The sequence below is a fragment of the Guillardia theta genome, assembly GCF_000315625.1.
Source record: "Guillardia theta CCMP2712 unplaced genomic scaffold GUITHscaffold_41, whole genome shotgun sequence".
Lineage (NCBI taxonomy): Eukaryota > Cryptophyceae > Pyrenomonadales > Geminigeraceae > Guillardia > Guillardia theta.
The window spans coordinates 155,867-168,935 of NW_005434633.1; the positions used below are offsets into that span (position 1 = coordinate 155,867).

At 52.2% G+C, this 13,069-nt stretch overlaps 6 protein-coding genes across 6 annotated transcripts; 4 read left to right on the top strand and 2 right to left on the bottom strand.

Annotated features, from left to right (window-relative positions):
- Positions 1 to 166: 166 nt before the first annotated feature.
- GUITHDRAFT_72279 (hypothetical protein) lies at positions 167 to 724 on the top strand (the record flags this gene model as incomplete). The annotated part of the gene is made up of 2 exons (XM_005831196.1): positions 167 to 258; positions 304 to 724. Coding segments are annotated over 2 exons (513 nt in total), but the record flags the coding sequence as incomplete, so codon positions are not given.
- A 132-nt stretch (positions 725 to 856) lies between these two features.
- On the bottom strand, positions 857 to 1,757 carry GUITHDRAFT_87480 (hypothetical protein; the record flags this gene model as incomplete). The annotated part of the gene is made up of 3 exons (XM_005831197.1): positions 857 to 1,144; positions 1,198 to 1,352; positions 1,631 to 1,757. The coding sequence occupies 3 exons, from the start codon at positions 1,755 to 1,757 to the stop codon at positions 893 to 895; spliced, it is 534 nt and encodes a 177-aa protein (XP_005831254.1). The 3' UTR covers positions 857 to 892.
- Positions 1,758 to 3,323: 1,566 nt separating this feature from the next.
- On the top strand, positions 3,324 to 3,602 carry GUITHDRAFT_46950 (hypothetical protein; the record flags this gene model as incomplete). The annotated part of the gene is made up of 1 exon (XM_005831198.1): positions 3,324 to 3,602. A coding segment is annotated over one exon (279 nt), but the record flags the coding sequence as incomplete, so codon positions are not given.
- A 1,285-nt stretch (positions 3,603 to 4,887) lies between these two features.
- Positions 4,888 to 7,500, bottom strand: GUITHDRAFT_153007 (hypothetical protein). Its single transcript, XM_005831199.1, has 12 exons — positions 7,479 to 7,500; positions 6,944 to 7,057; positions 6,809 to 6,897; positions 6,666 to 6,759; positions 6,576 to 6,614; positions 6,423 to 6,523; positions 6,235 to 6,301; positions 5,968 to 6,021; positions 5,861 to 5,917; positions 5,478 to 5,618; positions 5,124 to 5,216; positions 4,888 to 5,075 (listed from the first exon to the last, which is right to left on the bottom strand). The coding sequence occupies exons 1-11, from the start codon at positions 7,479 to 7,481 to the stop codon at positions 5,163 to 5,165; spliced, it is 813 nt and encodes a 270-aa protein (XP_005831256.1). The 5' UTR covers positions 7,482 to 7,500; the 3' UTR covers positions 4,888 to 5,075; positions 5,124 to 5,162.
- Positions 7,501 to 7,624: 124 nt separating this feature from the next.
- On the top strand, positions 7,625 to 9,850 carry GUITHDRAFT_109732 (hypothetical protein; the record flags this gene model as incomplete). The annotated part of the gene is made up of 2 exons (XM_005831200.1): positions 7,625 to 9,589; positions 9,641 to 9,850. The coding sequence occupies 2 exons, from the start codon at positions 7,625 to 7,627 to the stop codon at positions 9,848 to 9,850; spliced, it is 2,175 nt and encodes a 724-aa protein (XP_005831257.1).
- Positions 9,851 to 11,546: 1,696 nt separating this feature from the next.
- GUITHDRAFT_153008 (hypothetical protein) lies at positions 11,547 to 13,007 on the top strand. Its single transcript, XM_005831201.1, has 5 exons — positions 11,547 to 11,838; positions 11,893 to 12,134; positions 12,187 to 12,293; positions 12,350 to 12,535; positions 12,589 to 13,007. Exons 1-5 carry the CDS (start codon positions 11,648 to 11,650, stop codon positions 12,910 to 12,912), a joined length of 1,050 nt encoding a protein of 349 aa, XP_005831258.1. The 5' UTR covers positions 11,547 to 11,647; the 3' UTR covers positions 12,913 to 13,007.
- Positions 13,008 to 13,069: the final 62 nt, after the last annotated feature.

Below are 13,069 nucleotides of genomic sequence, written 5' to 3' on the forward strand. Positions count from 1 at the left end.
GTAGGTGGTGGTGGTGGTGGTGGTGGTACGTGTCTTTTGTTGTTGTTGTTGTTGGTGTGGTGGTGGTGCTGCTGCTAGTGGTGGTGGTGGTGGTGGTGGTGGTGCTGCTGCTGCTGCTGCTGCTGCTGATGGTATTCTTCTTCTGGTGATATCTTGTCCTGCAGTGCAACTTGCTACAGTCAGCAAAGAAGGGCATGCCAAAGTTCGCACTGTCGTTTTCCGAGGATGGAGCGATCTGGACCTTTCGAGTTCTGAGGCGTCGGAGCAGAACGCCAGCGAGACTGCCTTGTATCAACCAACCAGCTTCAAGTTCATCACCGATTTGCGCTCTGAGAAGATGTCACACGGCAATATCGTCGAGGTCTGCTGGTACTTGACAGAGACTCGAGAGCAGTTCAGGATAGCAGGTAACCTTATGTACATCACCAAGGACGCCAAGGAGGAGAAGTTTGTGAATGAGAGGATTTCAACGTGGAAGACTGTCTCCGAAGCATCTCAACGGTCCTACTTCTCGCCTGCCCCTGGACAAATCGTCGATCAGACACCTCTGGTGGAGCCGGCTGCTGGGGCCCTGGGTAACCAATCTTTTCCTCCAGATTCTTTCGTGGTCGGGCTAGTCGATCCTTTCAAGATAGACTACTTGCACCTCCGCAGCCCCCAGGTGAGAAAGATTTGGACGAAGAAAGAGCAAGGAGAGTGGGAGGGGCAAAATGTCAACCCTTAGATGTTGATACTTGATTGGTATCAATGAAGTTTGATTCCTCCCCGCCTTTCTTCTTCATTCAGACATGTATGGGAGCTAATCTCTGTCTTTCACATGACCGTGACACGCTATCACAAGACATGTCAAGGTAGTCAATGGAATCGAATAGTTTACAAACCCACAACTCATCTACAACGAAACTTTCTCGGTCTGCTTGATAAGGATCTTCATGAACTGCTCCTCGTTGATCTCAAACGCGTCCTCCCCTCCCGGCTTCACCCCAGCCGCCTCGTTCATCATCTCCTGCAACGCCTCCTCCGACGCATTTTCTCCGATGAGCTCGGTAATCTCAGCAAGATTCTCCAGGGTTATGCTCCCTGCCCCCTCCATGTCGTACAGCTTGAAGGCGGTGCTCAAGAGCTCTGGAGGATCCGTCTCACCCTGCAGCCTTGCAGTCAACCCTCTGCTCCAGCGACAACAAGCGCAGCACTCACCCATTTCGCTCTGAATATCTCGACGAACTGCTGTTTCGATATCGAGCCCGTGTTCTCCTTATCGTAGTCCGACATCAGCTTCTTGACCTCGTCCTTTCTTGGTTCGAATCCCAGGGCTCGGAGTGCAACCAGCAGGTCACCAGCATCAATAGATCCTGTCAAACACCCAGAATTACTACAAATAGGAAGAGTAGAAATGTGACATATTCAACTTGCCAGGCATCTAAGAAGTTTCTCTCCTGTCCTGTCCTGCACCTCATCCCTACTCCCTTTCATCTTTTCGCTTCATCGTCTCCATCACAGTTCTGCTTCCTCGTCTATTCCCCATCTTCCCCATTCCCATCTCGTCCCGTCACACACATCTTCATTCTCCTCCACCTTCACTCATAGCATCCATCCTCCTCTCAACGAGACAGCGCATGAGCTTGCAGACCTGTTCCTTCAGTATCGAGGATGTCGAATGCTTCTTCAATCTCCTTCCTCTGCTGATCTGTCAGCGTGTCCCTCGGCGGCACCTTCGCTCGTCTCCCTTCCTCTTTTTTCGCTGCCACGGCTGCCATTTTCCCCTTCAGTTAGGACCACCCCTCGGACCCTACCCCTCCTTTTACCAATAATTACCCCATGAATATGGACCCCAAGCAATACACCCTACCCCTTCTTTCCAACTACCTACCCCACTATTTCCATGAATTCCACTATGTTTCACCCCCATATGTCATGACCCCACCCACAAATATTTGTACCCTCCCGCTCCATCACCGCGAATCCCTTCATCAGCCCATGGCATGCGCGCTGCGGCGAACGGGAACGAGGGGGAATGGCGGGGGAGGATGGAGGAGGGACGAAGAAGGAGGGCAGAAATGTACTTCTTCCTTATCCTCTCCTCCCCTTCTTTCTCCTTATCCTCTCCTCGCTTCTCGCTTCGCCTCTCCTTTCCTCTCCTCCCACCTCACCTCGCCTCTCCTTTCCTCATCTTCGTTCCTCATTATTCCCTTCCTCCTCCGCTCCTCCGCTCGCATGTTCATGTACTCCTCTTCTTCTTTAGTTGCAACGTATCCCTCGTTTCCTTCTTTTGCTTGTTTTCATCTCTGTCCATTTCAAGTCATTTATCCCCCCCACCCTCCCCTCCCCCTTCCTCATGAGTGTGTTTGTACTGGCTGTTGTACTGTAGGCTACTCAAGGGAGGGGGAGAGGCGGGATGTGAGAAAACGAATGAGAAAATTATCGATTCCAACTTGTCATTCACTCTTCATAAGAGCAGGTTGGTTGAATTCAGGAGCAGAAGGATTCAAGAATCTCAGATCGCGGATCCAAACATGTTCCCTTGACATTGAAGCTCTGCCCTAGTTCTCTCAAGCATGCCGCCACCTCCCAACAACCAGATGCCTGGTATGCCGCCTATGCCGCCTATGCCGGGCATGCCTGGTATGCCAGGTATGCCGCCTATGCACGGCATGCCGCCTATGCCTGGAATGCCTCCCATGCCCAGTCCGGAAGTGATGCAGCAGTACCTGCAGCAGGCTGGAATGCCGCCGCCAGAAGTTTTCATGCAGGTGAGGAGCGCAGACAAGTTCTGTCTTGATGAGAGCTTGTGCCGAGTTGTAACTTGTGTGCGATGCGATCCCTTACCTTCTCCTTCAACAGATGATGCGATCGGGTCAAATGCCTTTCAACCCTGCTGCTCCTCCAGGCTCGCGACCACCCAACATGCCGCCCCAAGGGCCGCACGCTACTGACAGGGGCAGTGACCAGTCTCAAGATTATTCAGCAGGACAGAAACGACCTCTGTCAGACATTTCCAATGAGCAACCTGTGCTGGTGCCGGGGACCTTGCTGGAGAACGAATCGTCCAAGATTGACATCAAGGAAGATGGGTTTTATGCTGGGCCGTACAAGCAGGAGAGAAACTTGATTTTCGACGTGGAGAAGTACATCGAGGAGAATGAGATGAAGGAGGAACTGACTGTCGGCGATCGTACTGGAAAGCCGCAGATCTGCCCGTGGTATAAGGCTCATTGCTTGTCGGTGGGGGTTAGCTGACTCCTAACTCCTCCAGGCATGCGAGGGGCGCTTGCAAGACAGGATTCAAGTGCCCGATGAGACATCAGCGAGTGAAGAGAACGGACGTGTGCAAACATTGGTTGCGAAGTCAGTGCAAGAAAGGCGATCAGTGTGAATACCTTCATCAATACGACATGACCCGCATGCCCCTCTGCCATTTCTTCGCTGACGGGCAGTGTACCAAGGACGACTGTCAGTTCTTGCACATCCGCCCTGAGGACAAGGTGGTTGAATGTCCCTGGTACGCCCGTGGCTTCTGTAAGCATGGACCGAAATGTCGCAAGAAGCACGCAAGAAAGGAGCTCTGCGGGAGCTACATGGCAGGTTTCTGCCCCAAGGGACCAGGTCTGTCGGTGCTGACTGTAAGTGAGGTGGAGACTCTGACTTGTTGCCTTCAGACTGTCCCCTGGGGCACCCCAAGTGGGACCTGCCGACGGAGCAGGTTCAGGATGGAGATAATCAGGATTCGAACGCCATCGTCACTTCGATCAGATGTCACAACTGCAACGAGATGGGTCACAAGGCTTCTCAGTGCCGATACCTCGGAAACAATGTGATGGGTCAAAGTCGTCCACCAGAGCAGGGAGAGCAGCAGCAGTTCGTTGGGAAGGTGACTGCGGTGAAGGAGGGTTTCTGCTTCATGGAGTCGAAGCCCGGCGAGAGGTTGCTGATTGTTATGGAGGAGGAGAGGAGATCTTGGATCTGTTGGGTGATGTTTACGGAGATAACGATAATAATGATGACGACGATATCGATAACGATGACGATGATGATGGTGGTGGTGGTGGTGGTGGTGGTGATGATGATGATGATGATGATGATTACGATGAAGATAATTGCGGTGACGGGGGTTGACACACTGCTAACGATCAATATGATGATTGTACTTTGATTGCCTTTGTGACTGTTGAGCAGCAACGTTTACATCCCGGCTCAAGTTGCTGATCCTCAATACATCCGCATGGGAGACATCCTCTGCGTGAAGGCTCACTGGAACCAGCGCAACAGCAACTGGCGTGCGTTCGGCGAGTGCACTAAGGACGGGAACGTCGTGCCTGCAAGGGACGGAGGAGGAGGAGGGGGAGGAGGAGGAGGAGGCGGCGGCGGCGGAGGAGGAGGAGGTTTGCATAATCTTGCTCTTGCCTTGGATGCATACTGACGGTGCCGGAGCAGGAGGAATGATGGCTGCCAGCCCCATGCAGAACGCCGCGAACCCAGGTGGACAAGGTGGGCAGAACTCCGCAAACAAACCCGGCAGCTGGATGTCGAACTACAAGACTAAGATCTGCAAGAACTGGCAGCAAGGATCTTGCGCCTACGACGCCAAGTGTACCTTCGCTCATGGCGAGGCGGAGTTGCTCCAGTACACGGGTGGAGGGCAAGCAGCCGGAGGGATGAACATGGCGAACGCGCAGAGGTTCTGGTAGGGGCGATGAGCGAGAGGAGGAGCAGAAGGGAGGAGGAGCAGCAGCAGCAGCAGAAGGGAGGAGGAGGAGGAGAAGAGCGGAAAGATGGGAGAGGGGACTGAGAGGCGAAAGGTTTCCTTCAGGGCATATCCTCCAATGAAGACCGCAAAAGTTGGGATAAGAAAAAAAATAGGAAGGCCCGGGCCGAGGGAAAGGACACACTGAAGTTTTAGCAGTTGTAATCACACTTTCTAATATCGGAACAAGGCTTCAGTGAAGACACCCTTAACGGTCCGTTTCCCTCTCTCCGCCCAGCTATGTACCAGCACATGGGTCCAGCGCTGCTGCAGCGATCTCCACCGCCCCCCCTCCTCCTTCCCTGCAGGCGATGAATGTCTGCGGATTAATTACCTGTTGAGGAGTGTAAGGGAGTTGCGCAATCATTGAAACTTGACTCACAAGTTTTCTTTCTTCCCTCTCCTACCCACTGCGATGGTTTTAGATGGAGACGGCCGCTCTCAAGACCTTGTGCCATGCGTCCATGTGGAAGGCCTGATAACAGATTTGAGATCAACGAGATATGACGAGAAAGTTGAGCAGCAGATTAGAGTTGATGCAAAGAGAGATGAAGAGAGGGAGAGGGAGAGGGAACAGAATAGGAGGGGAAATAGGGAGAGGGAGAGGAAGGAGAAGGCAGGGAGGGAGGGAGGGAGAAAATAATAGTGCTCGTGGCACTGGTGAAAAATGTTGATATGAGGACAGACATGGTAAAAGAGAAAAACGCGCAGGAGAGAAGATTGAGGATTTCCTCACCGTGAGCATGTTGTTTGCCACGTAAGTGATCATGCCGAAGTCATAGCGAACCGACCAAACCACGCAGTCCCCGAGGGAGTCGTAGTAGCATCGACCCCCAGGGGGGAGCGATGAGTACTTGCAGCCGTAGATGAGGCCATCCTGATGAGCGAGGTGAGAAGGAGAGCGGAGTACAAGGAGGGAAGAGATAGAAGGCGAGGGAGGGGGTAAACCGAGAGGGAAAGAGGAGACATCGGCTGGGAGGAAAGAGGGAGAGGATCAAAGAAGGGAGCAGGCAGTTGTGATGAATTGAGGTGATGACGATGCCAAGAAGAGAAGACGCGAAGGTTGGCAGGTCAAGAGGCGAGAGAGGAGCGAGAGAGGAAGCGCGGGAGTTGCAACACCTCTCCAAGTCGGCTGGGAAGAAATTCAAAGATAGTTCCCTTAGCATATCGCTCGTTCTGTCAAAATCCACGTCACCAACTGAAATGGGTTCAGTGCATGATCCTACCCGGTAGAAAGGCCCCTCCTGATAGACCTCGGCCTGCAATCGGAATCCAAAGATCTACACCGAATGTCTTATGAAGCGCAGGGGCAGCATGCAATAGAGGCAACACAGGACAGCGCAGGTCTTGGGAGTCTGGGAGAAAGGAGCGAGCAAGAGCGAAGGGTGAGGGGAAGGAGACAGGGAGTGGGAAGGGAGAAGGCGGATGATTGAGTGGTGAAGGAGGAGGAGAATCTCGAATCAAAGTTCACACGGAGACATCACGAGTGGAACCTCATTCATCAACCCAATGCTGGCGAAGCCACCCAAGAACACGATGTTGTTACCCGTGGACACGTAGCTGAGGCAAGGACGTTAGATGACAGCAAGACCGTGAGCACACAAGTGACAACATCAGCAAAGGCACAACTTTCAAGCTCTCCTCAGAGAGACGGAGCGTAACAGACATGTTCGAAACTCACGATCTCAAATCAGTCTTGGCGATCTCGTGGACGTCGGGGTATTCCGTGAAGGGAGGGAATATGATGACGTGGGTACTCTTGTCCCAGCACACCGCACGGACCTGCACCATGGACCCCATCAGCTGTTCTCATCCCCCGCTGCTTCAAACTCACAGGAGCTGGGCGGATCGATTCGAAGGTCATGACCTCAGTCTGCGGTACAGCAACGTGAGACAGGCTCGCGGCTGGTCAGGAGACGGAAACCTCGTAATGTCCCTTCCTTAAGACGGACTTCAGGTCCCCGATCTCTTTCCCCCTCCCGTACAGGTACGTTTCTCTTCCAGCATACAACCAGACCCTGCCGATCGTCACCGACAGTCGCACCAACAACTGTCTGGTATGCACACCTGTCTGGGTAGAAACCGAAGTCTTCACTCCTCAACTTCTTCCACACAGCCTTGAGCTCTGTTGTCTTCTGTTGAGGTGTGTACGTTGCCTGAAGAGCATATGAGCTTGTGAACTTCGCAACCTCCGACCCTCACCACCATCGCGGTCTGCTGCTCCAGTTCATTGCTGCTCTTCTCCTTGGTAATGCTGAATACGGCCAACGCGAAGGCGCACAAGCCAACCAGAAGCAACGCTAAGCTCCTTCCGCTCTGATTGCACGCACCATGTCAGTCCAATAGCAAGCACACTAGACGTAGCAGCCTCTCTCTAATCAACGCATACACTATCCTCTCCTGAACATCACTCTTGTCACAACCACACGCCCTCAACTTCTTTGCTCGTGCTTCTGCTTACACATTGCTTGCTGTGTTCAAGAACTAAGTCATGCTTCCTTGTCTCGGACATGTCATCCTTGGTTTCCGGTCTCTAACTCTCCAAGCTCCACCCCAGTTCTATGCTCCCCTTGTTCGGCTTGTCTGGCTTGCAACAGGTCGAATGATTGAAGTTGCCTCAGGCATGGCATCGCATCCTCATGAAACATACATCTACTTCTATCTATCTTCATCTCCTCTTCCTCCCTCCTCTCCCTCCCCATCCCGCCCCCCTCCTCCTTGCCATCCATGTGCTCACCATGCTGCCGTCGGCGAAGGGTCGTCTATCCCACCGTTACGATCGTTACATTTCCTCCAGAATCGAGACCTGACCGTTACAGAAGTGGAGTTCTACCGTTACAATTACCGTTCTATACCGTTATTTGTGAAGGGCCACACGCCATCATGGCGTCTTGGGGGGGGAAGACGGCGGTGGCGGCGAAAGTGAAGAAGATGGCAGAGGAGGTGACAAGGGACAGGAGAGCGATCGCGATCATGACGATGACAGCGATGATGCTTGTTCTCTCGACTTTGATATTCTTTGCTGGGTTTGACACGCTGCACTCTGTGGTGGAAGTACAGCAAGGGGGTAGGGGGAGCGGAGGAGGGTTCAACTGGCGGGCATGGAGAGCTCAGCAGCGGAGGCTGATGAGGCGTTTGGATGAAGTTGAGAAGGGGGTGGATGCGAACAGCGAGGATGATTCGAAGTCAAGAGACATAAAGTCCGTCCTCTCCAGTCTCAAGGACACACTAAGGCCACATCCTATGCCCCACTTGAACACAGTCCCCATGGATCAGGAACTTGCTATCCTCAAGGTCCACAAGCAGATGAGGACAGAGAAGAAGTTTCCCAAGGACAGAATAGAAGGAGCAGGCGACGTGACGGGCATCGTTGCTGAGCAGGACCGGGCGGACGAAAGGAATGCGCTCATGGAAGGGGATGACGCGGGTCCAGACACCAAGACCAAGCATCTCTTCGAGAACTGCGAGGATGGTAGCTTGACAGTGGAGGATGCAGAGCTTTGCTCGAGGAAGGCGCTTGCGATCAAGATGCTCACGCATGCCGCCGTCCAGTCGCAGCTGTCGAACACTGGAATGTCGCCGATGGGCTCCAAGTCGGAGCCATCACTGCAGACGATGGATCTGATGAACGATGCCACCAGTGAGCTCATCAAGGACGCGATCGTCGGGAAGGAATACCTTGACTTCTTGCATGGAGCGCCGGCAAGAGCTAAAGGCGGAGCAAGGAAGCATCTCAAGAAAGCTTCTCACTCTGCCCAGAGCCCATCGGAGGAGAAGGACGAGGCTTCAAGCAAGACGTCTGTGCGTCGTCATGTGACCAAGAGCGATGCCTTGCCGAAAGCCGAGCCTGCGCATCCCTCTGCGCCTTCAGCTCACGATGCTTCGGGTAGAACTCAGTCAGCCCCTTCGTCGCCCTCAGTCGATGACTCGGAGAAGGGCGAAGCCAAGAAGACTGCAAGAGATTCTGCTGAGCATCACGACCTTAGCGCCAAGAAGATGTCCTTGCACGGTGATCTTCCTGTCTTGGCGAAGATTGCCGATGCTGCCAAGATGGCCTCGAAGCACTCAGATGCAAGCAAGACCTCAACGCCAACAGTGGACTCCAAGGTTCGCCTGGAGGACCTTGAGAGTCAGATCTCAAGTGAGGAAGACAAGCTTGCTAAGGAGAAGATGGAGTTCACCAAGGCGATGCTGAAGCGGCAGATCCAACTGCAGAAGGAATTCTCCAAGAGCATGAAACAGATCCATGAAGGTCTTGACCTGGTGGACGACTTCGGGGGTGCCAAGTCTTCTGTTCTGATCCCGCCAGAGCCGACCTTGTATGGCAGCAACAGTCTCCAGGTAGGTGCAACGGCTAAGAACGCCGCGAACCCGTCGATAGCAGCGGTGATGAATGCAATCAAGCAATCTTCGCTCTTCTCAGTTCCAAAAGTCAAGGATAACCAAGGAAAAGGGCATCACGTCTCCTTTGAGGATAAGGAGAAGCAGGTGTTGAAGGACGCCTTGGATCGGCAGTTCGATGAAGTCGCTTCTGACGGCTCGGCGAGTGACAAAGTGCGGGAGAACCACTGGCAGTCTCCGAGCTTCTCGGAGTTAGAGCCTAAGGAAGATATTCCATTCCATGCACACAAGTCCAAGAAAGCGAAGCTGAACCAGCAGAAGCTGCGGCTTCTCTCCAGCACGGTGGCCCCAGGTTCGTCACAGACACACGTGGGGCCGGCCACGTACCGAGATCTCTCGACCAAGGCCACGAAGTATCTCGACGAGGCGCTGAGCGATGGATCGCCGACTTTGAGTAAGGCTACGAAAGACGCCATGCTCGCAGACGAGAAGAGAGGGGGAGCGACGGTGAGTAGCGGCATGAGCCAGAGAGATGAGGACTGACGTGTTGTGCTGCAGGCCGAGCTGAACGATGCAGAGGAAGTCCTGTGCACGGTAGCGAGGCTGAAGAAGGGACTGTGCTCACATCGGGTGGGAGGCAGGAGAATGCAAGGAAGGGGGTTGAGGGAGAGGAATGTGGTCAGGGCGTCGCCGTCTGTCGCTACTCTGGCTGGGGACGTTGCGGGGAACATCGAGAAATTCTTTCACAAGAACGGAATGACAAACTAAACGTGTAGAAAATAAACGGAGAAACCAAACAGCAGGGGTGCTTTTAGGATTGAGCAAGTGTTGTAGGCAGGGCAGATTGTCTTAAAGGAGGAGGATGCGGAGCGGGGATAGAGGCGGGTACATTGAAGAATATCACAAACATTGCAAGCTTGTCACACAGCAAGCTCTTGTCAAACAGCAAGTTTTTGTCAAAACAGAACAGATTTATGTAAAGAATACATGAGCGTAAGGGAACCGAGAGACTAACAAGCAGATCCTTTCTCACACCCCTCAAGGTCGGGTACGATGATCGCGCAGGGCGAGCGAAACATTTCAAGATTTGCCTTGTCACTTACCAGACAGGATTTCCTGTTGTCAAGAAAAGAAAGAGTTAGAGTGTGAAACAACAGAAGGGATTCAACGGGCCTCACCTTGCAGTCTGGTGTTGCTCGTGGAGTTCCTTGCAAAGGTGATGGTGGAGGTGCAAGGGTCCCAGAGGTCACATGCTCGCATGTTGTAATTGTTCATCTTGCCATCTCCGTAGAAGTTCGACGCCCAAGACTCAGGCTGTACCACAACATTTCCGATCAGAGCATGTTCAAGAACAATGCCTCTTAGCAAACAGAGTATCGTCCATCTTCATCTTCTCTCTCGATCATATCAATTCACATCAACATCGTCATCATCATAATCATACAGTTGATCGTCATATTGTTTTTTCTCCAACGAGCGTCATCATTATCAGTCTCAGGTATGAACACAACTCACCTGCATGTCGGTAAGATCAAGAGACTGCAATCTTCGGTTTGAGTTTAAATACTCAGAAATGCACTGAAACATCTGAAAGGCCGGGAGTCAGGAACTCGTTCGGAAAACAACAACTGGCAGCCTGTTGCTCCTTTAGCGACTAACAAAGACATCGGAAGGCGGGGGAGAGACGGCAGGGAGTAGGGAAGGGAGCGAGGAAACGAAATTGCATAGGGAGGATCAAAACTGTTGTGAAAGCAAATGAGGCAATGCTGATCGTGTACATGAGCTGAGCTCAGGCTGGATGGAAATGTGTGAATGAGCATGAGGTGTCCAGTATGAGTTCGAGGGAATCTGCGAAATCCTACAATAAGGGCAGGGCACTCAACAGAAAGCAAATGGTATGTGTGAATGCAACAATGATAGATGATTTGACGAAAATGACCAAAATTACTGCGCTACGACAGAGACATTTCATGAACAAGAGTTTCGCTATGAGAGTGTATGGTTGAATACGAACAAGGAACACAGTTTCAGATGCAGCAGCGAAAGTCACATAGGAACATGACTTGTCGATGGATAGTAACAATATGAAGCATTCACAACAAGAAGGAAAGCTTACGGAGGGATGGAGGGGGGAAGGAGAACAATGGTAACTCTTTGGAGGAGTGGGAGTCGAGGATGAACAAGGAGGATGACAGGTAAAAGGACACAGCCGTGATAGCGGGGGAGCACAGGAGAGGAGGATGCGATGACGTGATAGAGCATGAGAGGGCAGGGGAGCACAGGAGAGGAGGAGAGAGGGAGCGGGGGCGGGTGCATAGAGAGACATCACGGCAGGTTCCCCAAATAGAATGTAACGAACATGTAACGGAAATTGACAGTTCTGTAAAAGAAACAAAATGTTCCTTTTTTGGTTGAGTAAACATTTCTTCTTCTTCACGTGCGGTACAGGGGAAGGGAAGGGAAAGGAAGGGAAAGCACTGAACGTTACTAGCTCCTTGATCGTAGCCTCTTCTTAGCTTCTTCCTGTCTTCTCCTTCACCTCCACAAGTCCTTCTCATCGCCAGCATGTCTTCCCTCGCAGGGCCGCTGAACGTGCGGCAAGTGGAACGGGCCGTGGACGCTCTGTTCAACCACGTGCAGAAGAAATCCAAGTCTGGGGACAAGGAACAGCTCATTGACAGCAGCGATCCAGTCACTGTTGTTATTGGAATGAAGAAGATTCCGAGAACCAATGGCAGAGTGAAGCCATACATGATGTGAGTGCTGTTGTAGCTTCGTTGCGCTATGATTGATAGTTGTGTCTGTTTCAGCAAGTTGAAACACTCCATGTATGAGGCGGGGAGCATAGAAACATGCTTGATCACAAGACCCCCGCAGAGGAAGTACAAGGATCTGCTCCAGAGTCTCAACATAGACTACATATCGAAAGTGATTGATTTGAAGAAGCTATCCAGCAAGTATAAGCAGTACGAGGCGAAGCGACAGTTGTCAAGCTCCTTCGATGTCTTCTTTGCAGACGAGAAGATCATTCCAAAGCTTCCTCACCTGCTGGGTAAGCGATTTTTGTGTGCCGACCAGGCGTGTGGGCCTGACCCGGGCTTCAGGAAAAGAATTCTTTCAGAAGAAAAAGATCCCCCTGACGGTCAAGCTGGGAAAGCAGAACCTCGGCGATCAGTTCAAGAGGCTTTTGAACTCATCTCCTTTCTTCCTCGTGAGCTTTTGTTCTCCTCCTCCCCCCCAACTCTTGTTTGTGACGCGTTTGTACAGGCTGAGGGCATGTGCTCGGTGCTCAAGGTAGGACATACGGGAATGGACCGAAAGCAGGTTGTAGACAACATCATCGTTGGCATGGACTCGGTTGCCAAGCTGCTGCCCAAGAACTGGGACTTTATCCAAGCCCTGAATATCAGGACCCACGACTCGATCGCTCTCCCAATCTACAGCTCGCTCCCTGTGCGTGAAGATTGTGTTGCTGCTGTTTCAACGCCTGACTGCCACATCTGCAGACCGTGTCTACTATCACTGCTGCGCCTGCGAAGAGCCCGAAGAAGAGGAAATCTCCTGGCAAGCGTGAGGATGAGAAGGATGAGAGACCTAAGAAGGTCAAGAAGGCGGCGGGGAAGGCGAAAGAGGAGGCTGCGGACGAGCCAGCAAAGGAGGAGGAGAAAAAGGAGGAGGAAATCACCGAAACACCGAGCGCGAAGAAAAGTGCGAAGAAAGCAGCAAAGCCCGAGGTCACGAAGACGCCGAAGAGCGTGCAGAAGAAGAAGATAAGCACACCAAAGAGCACAATGAAAGCTTCAGCCAAGAAAGTGAAAGCTGCAGCTTAAGCCCGCATCAAAGATTTTTACAAACAAATCCTATCCCTCTTCAAAGGACATTTCTGCTGATTGTCTTGTTGATTTTGTAAAGTTCATATTCAACGCTCACAGTATCGAGGGATCACAGTCCATGTGCTGTAGTTTTTCCAAGACGCTCGCGAGATAT